Source organism: Sceloporus occidentalis, unplaced genomic scaffold, assembly GCF_023333645.1.
Source record: "Sceloporus occidentalis isolate IW3139 unplaced genomic scaffold, rSceOcc1.0.p SCAF_1, whole genome shotgun sequence".
NCBI lineage: Eukaryota > Metazoa > Chordata > Lepidosauria > Squamata > Phrynosomatidae > Sceloporus > Sceloporus occidentalis.
In genome coordinates, this window is record NW_028316981.1 from 183,071,425 (window position 1) to 183,088,224 (window position 16,800).

Here is a 16,800-nt window from a genome sequence, read left to right on the forward strand (position 1 = left end):
AGTTTGGCCAATCTGATACCTTCCATATATTGGACTGCAACTCCCAGCATTCCTTGAGCATTGACTATGCCATTCCTGAGGCTGAATGGAATTTATGTCCAAAACAACTGGAAGAATATCAGCCTGGGGAAGGGTAATAAAGCACTCCAGTGAGTGCTGTGCTAAACATCTTCTTTCAATTCTAATTCCAGCTATTTATGGAGAAGCAATGATTCAATAGTTCCTGTGGGTTGTAGTATGAAAAGAACCATAAATAAGACAAGAATAGAATCTTTGCTTTAATGTTACATTTCTATTTATTTCTCTTTATTTATTGTAATTTATTATTTCAGTTATATACCTACTATGCTTACTAACCCAAATATCATTGACATTAAAAAAAACCACAGTTCCTTCTTTATCCCACACCTTCCTTTTTCTTATCTTGTGAAGATAAATATTTTGGTAGAGAGCTCTAAGAGATTGTGGATCAATCTGAAAGTATATTAAGAAATGCTCTAGAAGTAAGGAGAGTGAAGGAGAAGAAAAGATGTGGTAGAGGATGTTGCCAGACACAAGAGTTAAAAACATGTTTCAATACAGTGACAGGAACCAATAGCTACTTTATGGAACTGAAGACAGAAATAATGTGGTTGTAGTGAAGGAGTGAGAAACATTAGTTTAGCATCTGGAACTGACTAGAAGGATCAGAAACAGCAGAAGACCAGGGAAGGCCACCAAGAGAGATGCTGCAGATGTTGCCAGCCAGATGTGAGGTTAGGTCACCCCAATATGGACTGAATCGTTTAAAAGCCCCTACAGAGAGGGGAAAGCTGCTTAGATGTGGGAGGAGAAGCAAAGCTGAAGATGCAAAGGAATTTTGTAGTGACTAACTGGGAGAAAGACATTTGTAGCATGAGCTTTCATAGAATCAGGCTGCATCCACACTGCAGAAATAATCCAATTTGACACCATTTTAGCTGCCATGGCTCAGTGCTATGACATGTGGGAACTGTGGCATGGCTCAGTGCTATTTAATTCTAGGAACTCCATGGCAGTTAAAGCATATTGTGATGGAACACACTCCATCAAATGTATATCATTTACACCAAAGTGTGGGCATGGGGATTGTGAATAGTAATACAAATGCTGGAGATGACATTGGTTAAAGAATTATTGTGGAGATGGTTGTATTTATGGCAAAATGCATGATGTAAGAGGGACAGAGAAGAACAATGGTATCCGACCAGTAAACTATGGCTGCATCCACACTGCAGAAATAATCCAGTTTGACACCACTTTAACTGCTGTGGCTCAATGCTAGGGAATCCTTGGGTTTGTAGTTTGTTGTGGCACCAGAACTCTCTGATAGAGAAGACAAAATGTCTCACAAAATTACAATTCCCAGGATTCCCAAGATAGTATTACACCAAAAATGCAGTTTTTACAAACTCTGAAAGAATTGCAGTGTAGGTACTGTAATACCAATAGACAAGTTGTCTCAATTCCAATGTATCCCTAAAAGGGGGCATGAGAGAAAAATACTCCCTCATATGCAGTGTTTTGCACCAGGAAATATTGGAGTTGCAAGAACTGAAAGAGTGGCCAATAGGAAGTTGAAGAACATTTAAATAAACATTTTCTTTTTAAAAGGCTCAGGAACTAAACTTAATGGAGAAATTAACTAGGCATATTGAAGCTCAGAGAAACAGAAATTGTCCTACAGTTTTGGGTAAAAATAAACAGAAAAAAAAGTATAACCTTCTCCCAATACATTGTAATTTATGGAGAGGAATATTCAGGTTAACATCATCGCTCAAAATGCACATGGAGGACAAAAATGTGCAAAGCTGCTAAATGTCACAACTGAATTGTTAAGGTTAGTTATTAGTGTGGTTTAATTTTTGCCTTTATAGCCATTTCAATAACGTTTTTAACTTTAAAAAAAATCACGTAAAAGGGTGAAAAGGGGAGAGGGGATCCTTGAAAGCCAGAACAGTTCTACTTTCCATTTGGAACATGGTGACATGAACTGAAGCCGAGTTTGTGATAACAGTTTCTTTTTTTGGACAACAACTTCCAGAATCCCCCAGCCATCAAAGTGAGTGGTCATACTGGCTGGTGGATACTCAGACCTACGGTCCAAAAATGCAACTGTTGTCCCAAGCTCTGGGTTGAAATAAGAAAAAACATCTCAGTCAACACGCTCAGGAGGCTTCTCTTCCTCATGCCCGGCTCCATCCCAAGTTTCATTTGCAACCAAGAAAAGGCAGAAAACCCCTTTTGTTCATGTTCTCATATGATTCTTGGCAGAGCCAGTTGGCATCCTCAGAGGTGCAGTGTTACAGCCGCTTGCTGGCCAGTTCCACCCCAGCCCTGGATGGAAAAGAGGAAAGCCAACAACACAGCTGTATGTTCCAGGGCCTCACACTGCTCTGGTGGGCCAAGTCCTTGGACAAGGATGCAGGCTGTAAATCCAGACCCTCTGGGCAGGGATTCAAAAGCTCTTTGTTGCATAACCAGCTGTGGGCAGTGAGTACACTCTCTTTCATAGGAACCCCCACATGGAGGCGGGGTGGTACATTTTACCAAGGCCCAGAGGAGCCCTGAAGTCAAGAGAGGCCTCACCCAGGTTGCAGATCCCATTACTGTGAGGATGCATCATGCCTCAGGATATTTACAGAAATGCATTTTCTTGTTATCTGTGCTGGTAGCATGAGCTTTCATAGACTTGAGTCTACTTCCTCGGATGAATGGTGTGCTGGGAGGAAATAGACTCAAGTCTACGAAAGCTGATGCTACCGCTTCTCTCTTTCAGTTAGTCTAGTCCAGTGCTTCTCAATTATTTTCTGTCATGCCCCCCCTAGGAAGAAGAAAACATTTCGCGCCCCCCCGCGCGACTGTAAATAGTATCATTTGTCTATAAAATTGTTATAAGTACACCTCTGCATAACAGAGCCTCGCGCCCCCCTTTACGGAGCCTCGTGCCCCCCCTGGGGGGCCCGCCCCACTATTTGAGAAAGGCTGGTCTAGTCAAAGGTGCTACGAGATCTCTTTGCATCCTGATTTTCCAGACTAACACACCTATGTTTTTGGATTCTTGTTATCTATGTGTTTGTTGTCACCATTTTGTGAGATTAGTTGGTATCAATCAGAAGCAATGTTAAAACAATCTCAAACCATATTGTGAACTGGGGGGCCACCTGGCCAGGCCCCATCCTATGGTCCTCGTTTCCTGCCTCAATCCATGGAGAGAGGTGGGTAAGAAATAAATATTACTACTACTGGTACTACTACTACTCAGAATGCCATCAAAAGATGAAGAAACACTTGATCCCATTGTCTTTGGTGCTTTGCTGCTTTTCCTAACAGATGAGCCTGAACAGACATGCATCTTAGGACTGGAGCGTTGCCTTGGTGCAGCTTCCAGCCTCTTAGGATGCATGCATAGGCCAACAAATACATAACATCAGTTAAAAACACATATCAATTAAAGAACAGCCAAGACACATGCATTTTAAAACAAGCATATAGCCAGTATATGTAGGGGGACAGTAAGAAAAGCTAAAGCACAGGATGAATTTAGGCTTGCCAGTCAGAAAAGGGCTTTTTTTTAGTAATGTCTGCAGCAAAAGGAAGAACAAAGAAATGATAGGGTTGCAGCTTGGAGAAGATGGCCAAGTACTAACCAGGGATAGAGAAAAGGCAGAATTACTCAACATATTCTTTGCCTCAGTTTTCTCTAAAAAGGAAAATAGTGTACAAGCTGAGGAGCATGGATCAGGTGATGTAGTAGGGGGAAATGCAGCACAGAATAGGTAGAGAAATAGTACAGAAATACCTCACTACTCTACATGAATTCAAGTCTCCCGAGCTGAGCTACATCCAAGGATATTAAAAGAACTGGCAGAAGTAATATCAGAACCACTGACAATAACCTTTGGGAATTCTTGGAGAACAGGAGAAATCCCCACAGACTGGAGGAGGGCAAACATTGTCCCCATCTTCAAAAAAGGGGGAAAAAGAGGACCCAAATAATTTTCCCCCAGTCAACCTGATATCAATAGCCAGGAAGATTCTAAAGCAGATCATTAAACAGATGGTTTGTAATTACTCAGAAAACAATGTTGTCATCATTAAGAGTCAATACAGGTTTCCCAAAAACAAATCATGCCAGACTAATCTGATTTCTTTTTTTGATAGAGTCACAGAGTTAGGGTTGCCATAGGTCAGGACCTCCAAACCAGGACAAATGTAGGACAACATTTTCAAATGTAGGACACTTTTTTAAAATGGAGGACATGCAAAAAAATGATGATTTTTTTAAAAAATGTAAATATAAATGCATTTTTCTTAGGTATGATCAAAATGGAGGACATTTTGGCATTATTCCTAGGCAGATGGCAGAAATGTAAAATAAAAATTGTGCAAATAGCCACCCACCTCCTCCTCCTCCTCTTCATACTTGGTGCCAAATCGCGCCAGGAAATGGCCCATTCTCCTCCCCCTGGCCGAGAGCCAGAGGCTCTCAGTGCTCCTCCTCCTCTTCTGAAGCTTCCTCCTTCTCTGAAGCTTCCTGAGGCTGGCCAATAGGAGACTGGGGCTAGAAACAGCCCCGCCCCTGCTGTCCTCCTATTGGCCAGCCAGCCTGATGGAGAGGAGCTGCTGCCAAACTGCGCACGCGCTCGCGTGGAAGCGCAATGCGTGCGAACCACAGCCAGCCATGGCCCGGGCAACTACAGCCCATGGAGGAGGCGGAGGAGGAGAAGGTGGGTGGGTGGCTGGCCGGCTGGCACTGTGCAAACTAGTGCGGTGCGCACACACTAATGCATGGAGCGCAAGCCGCAGCCATCCGCAGCCCGCACAGCTGCCTTGGGCGGTGCAGCCGCCACCACGGCCCACCCAGGAGGTGGAGCACGGAGGAGGAGGAGGTGGGTGGCTGGCCGGCCGGCCACATTAATGGCCGCCGGCTGGGACAATGGCCGCATCGGCAGGCCAGGCCCGGAGCCAGCTCCAGAGGCGGGATTTGGTGGGAACCGGGACGTGACCGTATTGGTACCGCCAAAACCGTGCATGTCCCGCCTACCGGCGGGATATGGCAACCCTACACAGAGTTCATAGATGAAGAGGATTCTGTGGATGTAGCATATCTTGATTTCAGTAGGGCTTTTGACAAAAATTCCCCATGCAAAAAAAGCTAGTAAAATGTGGCCTAGACAATGCTGCTGTTAGGTGAATTTGTAATTGGCTGACTGACTGAATCCAGGTCAGGGTGCTCAGCAATGGTTTCTCTTCATCCTGGAGGGAGGTGACTAGTGGAGTGCCACAGGGATTTGTACATCTTTATCAATGACTTGCATGAAGGAATAGAAAGCATGCTGATGACATTTGCAGATGATGCCAAACTAGGAGGGTTGTATATTCCCCAGGGGACAGGTTTCAAATTCAAAATGGCCTGGACAGATTAGACGACTGGGCTAAATCTAACAAGATGAATTTCAACAGGGAGAAATGTAAGGTCCTACATCGAGGCAGAAAAAATAAAATGCACAGATATAGGATGGGAGACACCTCAACAGCAGACCAACATACAGCTTAACATGTCAATCAGTTCTTCCCAACCAAGGGCCACACAAGTATATATATGCCCCCCACACTACCATGCCACCATCCTCTGAAGATGCCAGTCAAAGATGTAGGTGAAACATCAGGAATAATTTCTTCCATAATGCGCCCACATAGCCTGGAAAACCCACAGAAAACAATTTTACTAAGGCTAATGTATAAGAAAAAACTCCAGCAAATTTTCAGATAAATGTGTATAGTCCTATAGATTCTTTTGCACATTGCCTGTTGCAGAAACCCAACAGCTCTGACCCTCATCAAAAACTGCAGGCATTCTACAATGGGGCCACCTAGAAATCTTATCTATTGAGTTGAACTTGTGAAAGCAATTGGTGAGATCTGATGTAAAACCGTGCACAGCATAGTGCTCTGCATGCACAGCTCTGTGTTTCTCCAAACCCAGTGTAACTCCAGGGGAGGGAAGAAGGAGGCAAGGAGGTAGGGGAACAGAAATGGATTTGCTGAATATCCAGACCATTGGAGATCAAAGAGGACAACTTCATTTCTCTTCCCTTAGTTGCAAAACTGCAGCCAAGATGGCTGCTGCCTGGTCCTAACCATAATTGGCTGTGGTAACAACTCCAAGGTTTGACAGCTCCCTTGGGCAGGAGTTGGATTCTGTATGGGGAGCTAGTGAATGGCTCCTTGTGCAACATCCAGAAACAAACTGTGGGTTACATGCATGTAAGCCACTAACAGAACTCTGGGGGACTAATGCATGATTTTGCAATAAAAAAACAAATAAAGTTGCATAGTTAATTGGCCTAATGTTTGCAACTATATTTATAAAAAACTAACAAAGCCAAGGCGTTGCCTTGATAACTCCTTTATTAATGATTAAAATGTTACAAGATAGTTACCAGACTTGTAGGATTATTAAAATGGATGCATTAGCAAAGGCAGGTATTTTTTTTAAAAAAAGAATGTAGAACACATAATTATTTTTTCATGGCTGATGAAATTGTATGTATATATATGAGACTGTATTTTATATATATATAAAATGAGGGGCTGTGGTATCAGCATGGGAACAAGTTTGTATTACGCTGCCCACCCCCCAATTATGCCTGGTCTTGGTCTCATATGTATTTCCTGCTTTTCATTTCCCTTTGGCACTAGACCTTATATCTAGGGTTCCCAGATTGCCAGGCATGGCCTGACCCTTCCTCTCAGTTCTTAGGGGGTGATGGAGAAAAATCAGATTTGCTTGAGTTATACAATCACCCTTCCACATTTGCAGCTTTTACTTTTGCGGATTTGATTATTATTTTCTTCTCTCCAGGAATCTCTAGGTCCTCCAGCGCATCTCTGCCAAAGTTGCACTGGAGAACCTAGTGATTCCTACTTATAAAATTCATCTCTGGGCATTTGTAGGTCCTCCAGCATGATTCTGTGGTCAGCCTCTGGCAGTCGTTGACCATAGAGATATAGTGGAGGACCTAGAGATTCCCAGCAAATGTGTAGGGACCACTGTACATAAATCTCTTTGTGTGTATGTAGTGTTGCATCACATGTGAAACTAGAACTATTAAAAGCAGCAGCACTGGCAAAAACACAGAATGGTTTGCAATCCCATCAATGTCACTTATGTGATTGAATGCCAGCACCCCAGATGCAAATTGCAATATATGGGGGAAACCACCCCTGATGTGTTCACAAGATTGAGGAACCAGAGGTCAATAATCGCTACCAAAAAGCTGGAACAACCTGTTGCTAAACATTTTAATTCTGAGAGGCATTGCCTTTCTGATATGGCAATATTTCCAATAGAGAAACCTCATGATCCAACCATGCTTGTAAAGGGCAAATACTCTGGATCTACAGACTTGACATCTTGATACCTTTTGACCTTAATTCGGAATACAATACTATTCTTAAGGAATTCTCTGAATACTACTGGATCCAGTTATCTCTACTCATCCCAATAGACAGTACTGAGGAAGGCATAAGCAAACTACATGATGCTTTTATTAAAAAAACCTGCAGTGTTTAATTTCATTAAATTTTATTTAATCAACTCCAGTTTTATAGTATCTTAAGATCCATGTTCTACCTGATAACAGTGTGTGTGTGTGTTTCCCCCTTCCAAATGTCTGTTTCCTTACAGATACTGTCAACTGTTTTCTGTACAAAGAAGTCAGAAAACATTATTTGTTTGGACTTCAGCTCTCGTGTTTTTAAAAGCAGGGTTTGCATGAGTATTAAAAACAGAGCTCTCTGTGTGTTTCTATTCAATGCAGAGCTTGGAAAACTGAATTTCCAAGAAGATAAATATTTTGTTGTTTGTGTCAGGCTTGTAGTTTATTATTTGAATGGCATGCTCTGAGCAACTGTGCTTGATGCTAAATGTATTCTGCTTAACATCCCCAGGATCCATATCTTCTAACTTCAAAATAAGATGGCCATTATTATCATTATTATTATTATTATTATTATTATTATGCTTTATTTATAGAGCGCTGTAGTAGCCTAATACATATAAACAGCACATAACAATACAGGAAAGGGTTCAATAAAACAGGCAACAAATTAAAAACATCAAATAGCCCTTAGTCTCAGGTTCTGGCCCTGAAATCTCCAAGCCTGGGATGCTCCTTACTAAGTAACCCTATTTATCAAGGCAATTTTTCTTGTCTCATTTCTGCAATTTCTGACCCCAGCTCACCCCAAGCCATGTCTGTTCCTGAAATAATAAAGCAACTGAGAATTAGGAGCACCTCTGTATTTGGTTGGGAAATGATGTAATTTAATAAACAACAACATCACCTCTCTATTTTGACCCTCACCAAATGACTGATATTCAGCCAGTGAGTGAGTTTTATGGCTGACCATTACGTATATATGTAACAGATTTGATCAGTGCTTGGATATATTACCATTCTGGATTACAACTCCCAGAATTCTCTAGCAAGCATGGCTACTGGCTGGGGGGTTCTGGGAGTTGCAATCCAAAGATGTAATATTTCCAAATTCTGCTGATAACTTGGATGGACATGTGTCCCTTCACAGCAACACCTGACTTTCTCTCTCTTCCTCTCATTTTTTCTTCTCCTTCTTCCCCTCCCTATCTCTTCAGTCACAGCCTGGCAACTCTCACTATGGATCACCTCCTTCTCCTTCTCCTGATACCTCTTCTGGGACTGGTGAGCTGTGACCGGCCGTTTGTGCAGAGAGGCTTCTGGGACTTCTCCATGGATGATCCTAATGTCCAAGAAGAGGAAGAGGCCTCTGGAATCTTCCCAACTTCAGGAGGAGCTGAAACTGAGGAAAGCTACCCTTTTTATCCAGGCCTCTGTCCATTTGGCTGCCATTGCCACCTAAGAGTGGTGCAGTGTTCTGACTTGAGTAAGTCAATGTGTGGATGAAATGGCTGGAGGAGAGGGAAATAGTTGGAAGAGGGCTTCTCTGTTTATCAAATGTGTGGGACTGGCAATCCCCCCCCCCCCCCCCCCCCCGTGTGCCAGGAACCAGTGTCATATTTGTGTCCATTGGCTACAGTGGTTTCTTTCTTTCTTGGAAACTTGGAGACCAACACTGGTCCAGAGACTACCACTTTGAGTAGTACTGATCTAGGATTTGTTGTGGAGGCCTCGATTCAAGGCGTCTCAGGGGGCAAGATAAACAGAGATGGTGAAAGAATTTAATGCATCACTCTGAAACCCAGTTCAAAAGAACCACCTTGAAATGCACAAGAACAGAACTAGATTAGACCAGTGGTTCTCAAACTCTCATCCTAGATGTTTTAGCTTTCATCTTCCAGACCTGCCAGCCATCATGACCAATCCAGGAGCCCTGGTGCTGCAGCAGTTAAATGCTGGTACTGCAGCCATTCACAGCCACAAGGCCTTGAGCTCGATCCCAGGCAGGGCTCCAGGGTTGACTCAGCCTTGTATCCTTCCATAGGTCACTAAAATGAATACCCTGCTTGTTGGGGGCAATTGGCTTACACACTGTAAACCACTTAGGGAGTGCTTAAGTGCACTGATAAGCAGTATAGAAATGTACTTGCTGTTGCTATCCTTTGGTACGTTGGGATTTGAAGTCCTAAATATTTGAAAGACCAGAGTTGGAAAACCACTGAATTAGACTAAAGACCTAGCTGTTCCAGAGTACTATTCATTAAATAGCCAATCATACCTTCCAGCATTTCACAGATGAAACCCAGGATATGTGTGTCCAAACAACTTCAGAGTATGGTCAAGGCATTATTAATGCAGAAGAGCATACATACTAGGAGAGGCTGCTGCACTTTGCTTTTGCCTGAGCCTGTTGAGAAGGGCAAGAATCCACCCTCTCCTCTGGTCTTCCCCCTGCTGAGTTAATTGAGTGCAAACTACTTCTGCATTTTGAACTCTCTTTATAGCAACTGGAGGCCAGAGGTCAGATCTTGGAGCAGAATGTGGTACCCCAAAGCTCAGTCAGCTGGCACAAAATATCTATTTTCCTTCTTCCCAGCCATTCCCTCCAACATGGCTGGTTGGGGGAGACAGTAATGAGGGGTGTTTGGCAGCAAGGACAGAGCTGGCTGTTCCTCTATGCACTGGGGAGGCAATAGCCATTGGGGGGAGGGGGGTGGCTGCCAAAACAACCCACTTAAACCTGGGATAATTGGTACTGGGTTTCCCCCCCTGAGTTTTTAAAAAAGATTTGCATTTTTGGCAGTGTGAATAACGTTCCAAATAGACCCAGGGTTTAACCCTGAATGCCCGGCTGTGTCTTTACCTTCCAGTGAGGGAAGAGGAGATCTTTTTTTACTCCCTGACTCTGGGCTGCCAGCAGCTCCAGGGAGCAGTGGGAGATGTTGCCACCATTGCCACTGCCTTGAGAGACCCAGCTGGGGATAGTTTGGGGGGGGGGGTGTAGGGCACAGGGTTGGTGAGCATGTCTGAACAACAGAACATAGAGAGATGTGAAGAGATGCAGTTCTGATGAAAAAATGGTGTGATAAACCCAGAACACATGAGTTGGCTTATCCACATCATCCCACTAAAAAAAAGAGGTCTGAATGTCTCATCACAGGTTAACATGAGCTAGGGGTGATTTGAGGGAGTTAATAATAACAACAATATATTGGGTGGTCAAGATCTGTAAACTGGAGTCTGCTCTTGTTCTTTTAGTGGTTGTGTAGATGAGGGAGTTTCAGCAGGTTTTGTTTGTCATGCTACCAGGTAACAAAAAACACCCTAGTATGGCAATATGGGGACAACCCAATTCATCTCAGGCCTGCTGAGCAACTATATTTGGCAGATTGTGCAAAGACCATTTCCACATCAAGGCGGAGCTGCTATTAGGGCAGACCTAAATGTGATTATAAATGTGGACCTGTAAAATTTGGCCTTTTTTCCATGGCAATGTCTGTAGCACTGCACAACTCCTAGCATGATGCTTCATGCCATGGGACACAGGGAACGTGGAAAACCATTGTGTGATGGCATCAGAACACCCACTGCAGTGTTGAAGAAATGCCAAAGAAGAGGGTGCAATGGAGGATTGGTGGGTGGCAGCTGATTCTTCCTTCACTATCCTACATTTTGCATCTCTGCTGCAGGCAGGCCCAACCTTAAATGCATTGACAGTGCTCTATGCCCATCTATTGGCAATTATGCTAAATAGCAGTCAGGAGGCTAAACACAGATACTACTCTTCCTTTTTAATTTGCCTGTTATAAAGTCTCATCCTAAATTTCTATAAACAAAATGAAAAGAAAAATGGACAAATTACTTTTAAAAAAAATGTTGCATATTCTTTATCATTGTTTGGGACCTGGGGTACTTGATGATACTGTCACATACTTAGATGAAGTCAGCCTTGGTTGTGCTTTTTTACTAGTGCAATGGTTCCAAAAGTTTGTTCCTCCAGTTGTTTGGGACTTTCCAAGCTGACTTGGACTTTATGGAAATGAAGTCCAAAATTACCTGGAGGACCAAAATTTGGGAATTACTTTGCTAGTAGATTTGATTTAGAGAGGGCTGCTGCAAAAGAGGACAAGGCTCCTGCACTTTCCTAATTGTGCGGAAGAAGGAATTTCACTGGCTGTAATTTGTTGGAGGGGCAGTATGGTCTAGGGGTTGGAGGGCTGAACTGGGACTGAGGAGACCCAAGTGCCAGTCCTCTCTCATTCTTGTAACTCCCTGAGTATCCTTGGCCCAAACAACTCACTCTCAGGCTAACCTAGCTAAAAGGGTTGTTGTGAAGGTAAAATGAGGTGGTGACAGGAGAGGCGCTCTTCTACACAGCCTTTGGTTTACTTGAGGAAAGGCAGGATATAAATGTAGCATATAAGCACCACCAACAAAATTTACCAAATTGAGACTGGCATACTTTGGCCACATCATGAGAAGGAATAAATCATTAGACAAGACAGTGATGCTGGGGAAGGTGGAAGGCAACAGAAAGTGAGGAAGACCACAGGTCAGATGGATGGACTCAGTCAGAGAGGTCATGGGTCTGGGCATGGAGGATCTGAGCTTGAACCTACAAGACTTGAACAAAGCAGTGGAGGACAGCGGGTCTCATCCACAGGGCTGCCATGAGTTGAGGTCAACTCAAGGGTAGTTAACAAGCACAACAAATAAGTAAGCTACGCATGCTGGAATTCCCTCTTCTAAAGAACAGGGGCAGAAACTTTGGAAACATTTATACAGTACTATATCTACTTCCACTGCCAGTATGCAATGGAATCCTGGGATTTGTAGTTTAGTCAGAGGCACCAATGATGCTCCCTGACCAAGAAATCTAAATGGCCCTCCTGCCAATCCTAGGATTCTATAGGATGTTGCCATGGCAGTTACAGTAGAACCACAGTGCTATTATTCTGTAGTGTCAGTGGGCCCCCATTCTCTTTTGCATCTACCAACCTTGCCAGTCCTGGCTCAGCTTAGCACCCACCTGTCATGATTTCACCCACCCCATATTACCAGCCCTAACCTTTATCTCCCTCTCCTTTTCCTTGTTCTATCCAGGTCTCAAGGAAGTGCCAAAGGAGATCTCACCAGATACCACACTATTGGATCTGCAGAACAACCAGATTACAGAGTTGCGCAAAGATGACTTTAAGGGGCTCCAGCACCTGTATGTAGGTATCATAATAGCCTCATTTATGTGGTTTTCTTGGCAAGATTTGTTCAGAGGAAGCTTGCCATTGCCTTCCCCTGAGGCTAAAAGAGTGTGACTTGCCCAAGATCACCCAGTGGGTTTCACGGCTGAGTGGGAAATCAAACCTTGGTCTCCAGAGTTGTAGTCCGATGCTCGGACCACTCAAACCACTATGCCCCACTGGCTTCCCCCAGTTAGGCTCTTACTACCTGTAAGTCTATTCTTAATTATTTAAGGAGCTGTTTTATGCTGAGGCAATCCAACGTGTCTGGGCTGGTCCAAATCTGCATTGCCCCCTCCTGGCCAACTCTTCCATAAGAAAATTAATTTTCTCCAAAGACGTATGCTGAAGAAGTTTCAATGTGTGTGTGTATGTAAGGGGGAATTTGCCATTTAAATGTAAATTCACCACCTATTTTAATTTTTAAAAAAGAAAAGAAACAAGAAGACAATAACTTCCAGTTCATTTTTTAAAAAAGGATATTTCTGTTCTAAAAGGGGGATGAGGGAGAGGAATTCATTTACTGGTCAAATTGTGCTCTCACAGAGGCTTTGGGGGAATGTGATTTGCCTTTTCCATGGCAAACAAAGTGGGCTATTGGGAGCACTTTGCAGTTTAGGGGGCTACATTGGGGGTCATACATGGTCAAAAGCTTTTGCTCACTGTGCTCTAAAAACATTCCTTTCTATAATGAGAGAAAGTTTATTTATTTTTTTACACCCTGGTTTAGCTATGGAGATAGGCTCATCTCCCTGTGCTGATGGATTCTAGCTAGGGTTGCCCAGTGAAATTAGGGACAGGCCTCCTGTATCTTTAAGCCTTGTGTAAAAAAGAGAATGTTTTGGCATGCAGGCAGTCCCTCCTCTACACAACCATTAAGGGTACAGGGGCCCTGTCCCTTATTTCACCTGGCAACCCTAATTCCATCGCTAGCATGTATGCATTATGTGACCTTGCCTTAATGTGTTTTCTACATCTTTGGCTGCAGGCCCTGGTGCTGGTGAACAACAAGATCTCAAAGATCCATCCAAAGGCTTTCAGCCCCTTGCACAAGCTACAGAAACTCTATATCTCCAAGAACAACCTAGTGGAGATCCCACCAAATCTGCCCCCTTCCTTGGTTGAGCTCCGCATCCATGATAACAAAATCAAGAAGGTCTCCAAGGATGTGTTCAATGGGATGAATAATATGAATTGCATTGGTGAGACATGGGCACTTTATTGGACTCATGCCTGCTCTGATACTGACATGCTGTCTGAGCTCCGGTACTGAGCATACTCTCTTGTATGAATTTTCCAAGTTAGCCTGATAAGAATTTCTGGAGAACTCAAAAGCTTGCACACTGTTTTTGACACATTCTGGTTGGTGCTAACAAAGGCATTGCCCAATACTGCCTTATGCCAGGCCAGACTATTTTATCCACCTAGTCAAGCATTGTCTGCTCCAACCAGATGGGAAGTGACAGTTTCCAAGTAATAACACTACCTGTAACACACAGCATTTAGTTTTGGAGTAATGAGAGCATAGCAATAGCAGGTTTTAAAAAAAAGACTGGTAATATTAAGACTTTGTAATGTAGTGAGAATGCAGTGTTGCTTTTTCTTGTTACTCTTTTGGGACTAAAAGGCATTTTTCACGACGTAGATTTTTTCTTTACAGAGATGGGTGGAAATCCTCTGGAAAACAGTGGATTTGAACCTGGTGCCTTTGATGGCTTAAAGCTGAACTACCTGAGAATCTCAGAAGCAAAACTTACAGGTGTACCCAAAGGTAATGTATATAACTACCTCAGTTATACCTCCCCATAGCAATTCCTGGCCACAACTTCCTTCAGCTATTGATGCCTGTCTTCCAGTAGCCATGGACCTAGGAGTGACCCTCAAACACATTCCTTGTTTTATTATTTAATTTGGGATCACCGCCAGTTATTGTTAAGAGTAGTTGCTGTAAACCCACAGTGCCTTTTATCTAATTTTGTAGTGGAACCAGGGCTCAAGGGGTAGAAGAATTGGGACTTTTTGACTGGCAGGGACAGTGATGTCATCTGCCACTCTTTCTTTCCTCTGAGTCTAGCTACAAGCTTCATAGTAAGAGGTATGTGCAGAATTAATTTCCTCAGCAACAGTATACAGTTGGCCCTCCCCATCTGTAGATTTGACTTTTGTGGATCTAATTATTCATGGATTTGATTAATATGTTCTCTCTAGGCATATCTAGGTTCCACAGCACAACTCTTTGGCCAGCGTCCACCAAACATTGCATGGGAGGATCTAGAGATTCTGAAAAAGAACACTTCTCTAAGCATTTGTAGGTCTTCTAATGTGGTTCTGTGGTCAGCATCCAGCAGATAGAATCATAAAATCATAGAGCTGGAAGAGACCACAAGATGTTGACCATAGAGTTGCACCGGAGGAGCTAGAGTCCTAGAGAGGTGTTCTTTCAGGTTAAAAGGGGGCATTTTTTATTTTTGGTTTTTCCACTTTCATGGGAGGTCCTGTGCCCCTAACCCCAGTGAATATGGAGGGCCCACTATATTAGACCAGTCTCAATTGTAATGAAAGGTATTTTGGATTGGCTTGGTCTAAAAAAGTAAGACACATTAGTATTACAAAGGACCTGATCCTGATGCAGATGAGCATTGCTAGACTTGATTCGTTGACATGAATCATCACAGCTGCCTGGATTTTTGGCTGTTCTTTGGAAACATGTGTTTGGAGACTATACTGATCAGCACTTGCCTTTCAAAATTTTCTACGGAACTACTATTACTACTGAAATATTATCCTCATGCCAGGTCTAGCTGATGTTCATATGGGAAGTTAAAAAAGAATTGGGTACCAAACTTCGGCACCTTCAAAAGCTATCAGAAAGCTGGTCAGCATGGGAAAGGAAGCTGTGACTGAACAGGGCTGGAGGGAGTTGGCCTCATGGTTTTTGGTGCGGTACCAGTGGAGAAACTGTGGTAGCATATCTTCCTTTGAAGGTGCAGTAAGCCTCAGCTCTGTAGGGTTGCGGTGAAATAAAACATAGGGCTTCAGCACGGCATCCAACATTTTACAAATGAAACCTAGGGCATATGTGGCCAAATGACATCAGAATGTGGTCAAGATGGTAAGAGCCATTTAGTGAAGAGCACATAAGCTAGAAGAGGCTGCAGCAGTTTGCTTTTGTCTGAGTATACTGGGAAACGAAATATTGTACCTTCTCCTCTCTCCTTTTGTATTTTGAACCTAGCGTACAGCAACTGAAGTAAGTTGAGGACAAAGGGAAGCAGTGGAAGGGGAAGAGAGAAACTGGGACATTTTAAAAGCAGGTGAAAAAGTGGAGCAACAAAGGATTAATCAAAACAGTTGGAGGGCATGCGTTTATACCTTTTTGTGTAGAAAAAGAAATTTCAGCAAGTATGGCTTGCATGACAAAAACTGCCTGCTGAAATTCTCTCCATTACACAACTACCTGGTGTAGTGGTTTGAGTGTTGGACTACAACTTTGGAGACCAGTGTTCTAATCCCAGTTCAGCTGTAGGAACCCAGTGGGTGACCTTGGGCATGTCACATGCTCTCAGCCTCAGGGAAGGCAATGCCAAACCTTCTCTGAAGAAATCTTACCAAGAAAACACCATGATAGGTTTGCCCAAGGGTCGCCATAAGTTGGAAACAACTTGAAGGCACACAACAACAACAGCAGCAACAACAATAACAACATAACCATTAAAGAGCCCAGTTCCTTATTTCACCTGGCAACACTAATCCTCTGTACTGGCAGAGGCCTTTTATCATCTGCCAAAGATACTGTGTCAGTATAGTAGTTGGTGATGGGGCAGCTGTTTTTGCCTCAAAGAAGCCAGCATCCTTCCCCGTCATTTTAGACCTGCTGATGCAGCCCTGCTCCAAATTATGGTATCAAGAAGCTACTAGCTTCCATAAGAATCAGGGCCTTTTCTAATGCAGTCACTAAACTCCCTTCCTGTGGACTGAAACAATCTCCCCTTTGCTTTCTGCAGACAAAAGGCCCCTCTACTTTTCAGCTGGCTATGGTTGAATGAAGCACTAGTCATACTGATTTATTGTCACTGCTGCACGGTTTTTCCATTTGTTTT

The 16,800-nt window shown here is 43.3% G+C and overlaps 1 protein-coding gene across 1 annotated transcript in view; it reads left to right on the forward strand.

Annotated features, from left to right (window-relative positions):
- Positions 1-16,800, forward strand: part of LOC149322991 (biglycan-like) — a 76,585-nt gene that overhangs the window by 44,122 nt on the left and 15,663 nt on the right. Inside the window, exons 2-5 of the mRNA XM_089485866.1 lie at positions 8,681-8,949; positions 12,567-12,679; positions 13,689-13,902; positions 14,361-14,471. Of these exons, the coding sequence (XP_089341992.1) occupies positions 8,703-8,949; positions 12,567-12,679; positions 13,689-13,902; positions 14,361-14,471 (685 nt within the window). The 5' untranslated portion in view covers positions 8,681-8,702. The remainder of the gene's footprint in view (positions 1-8,680; positions 8,950-12,566; positions 12,680-13,688; positions 13,903-14,360; positions 14,472-16,800) is intronic.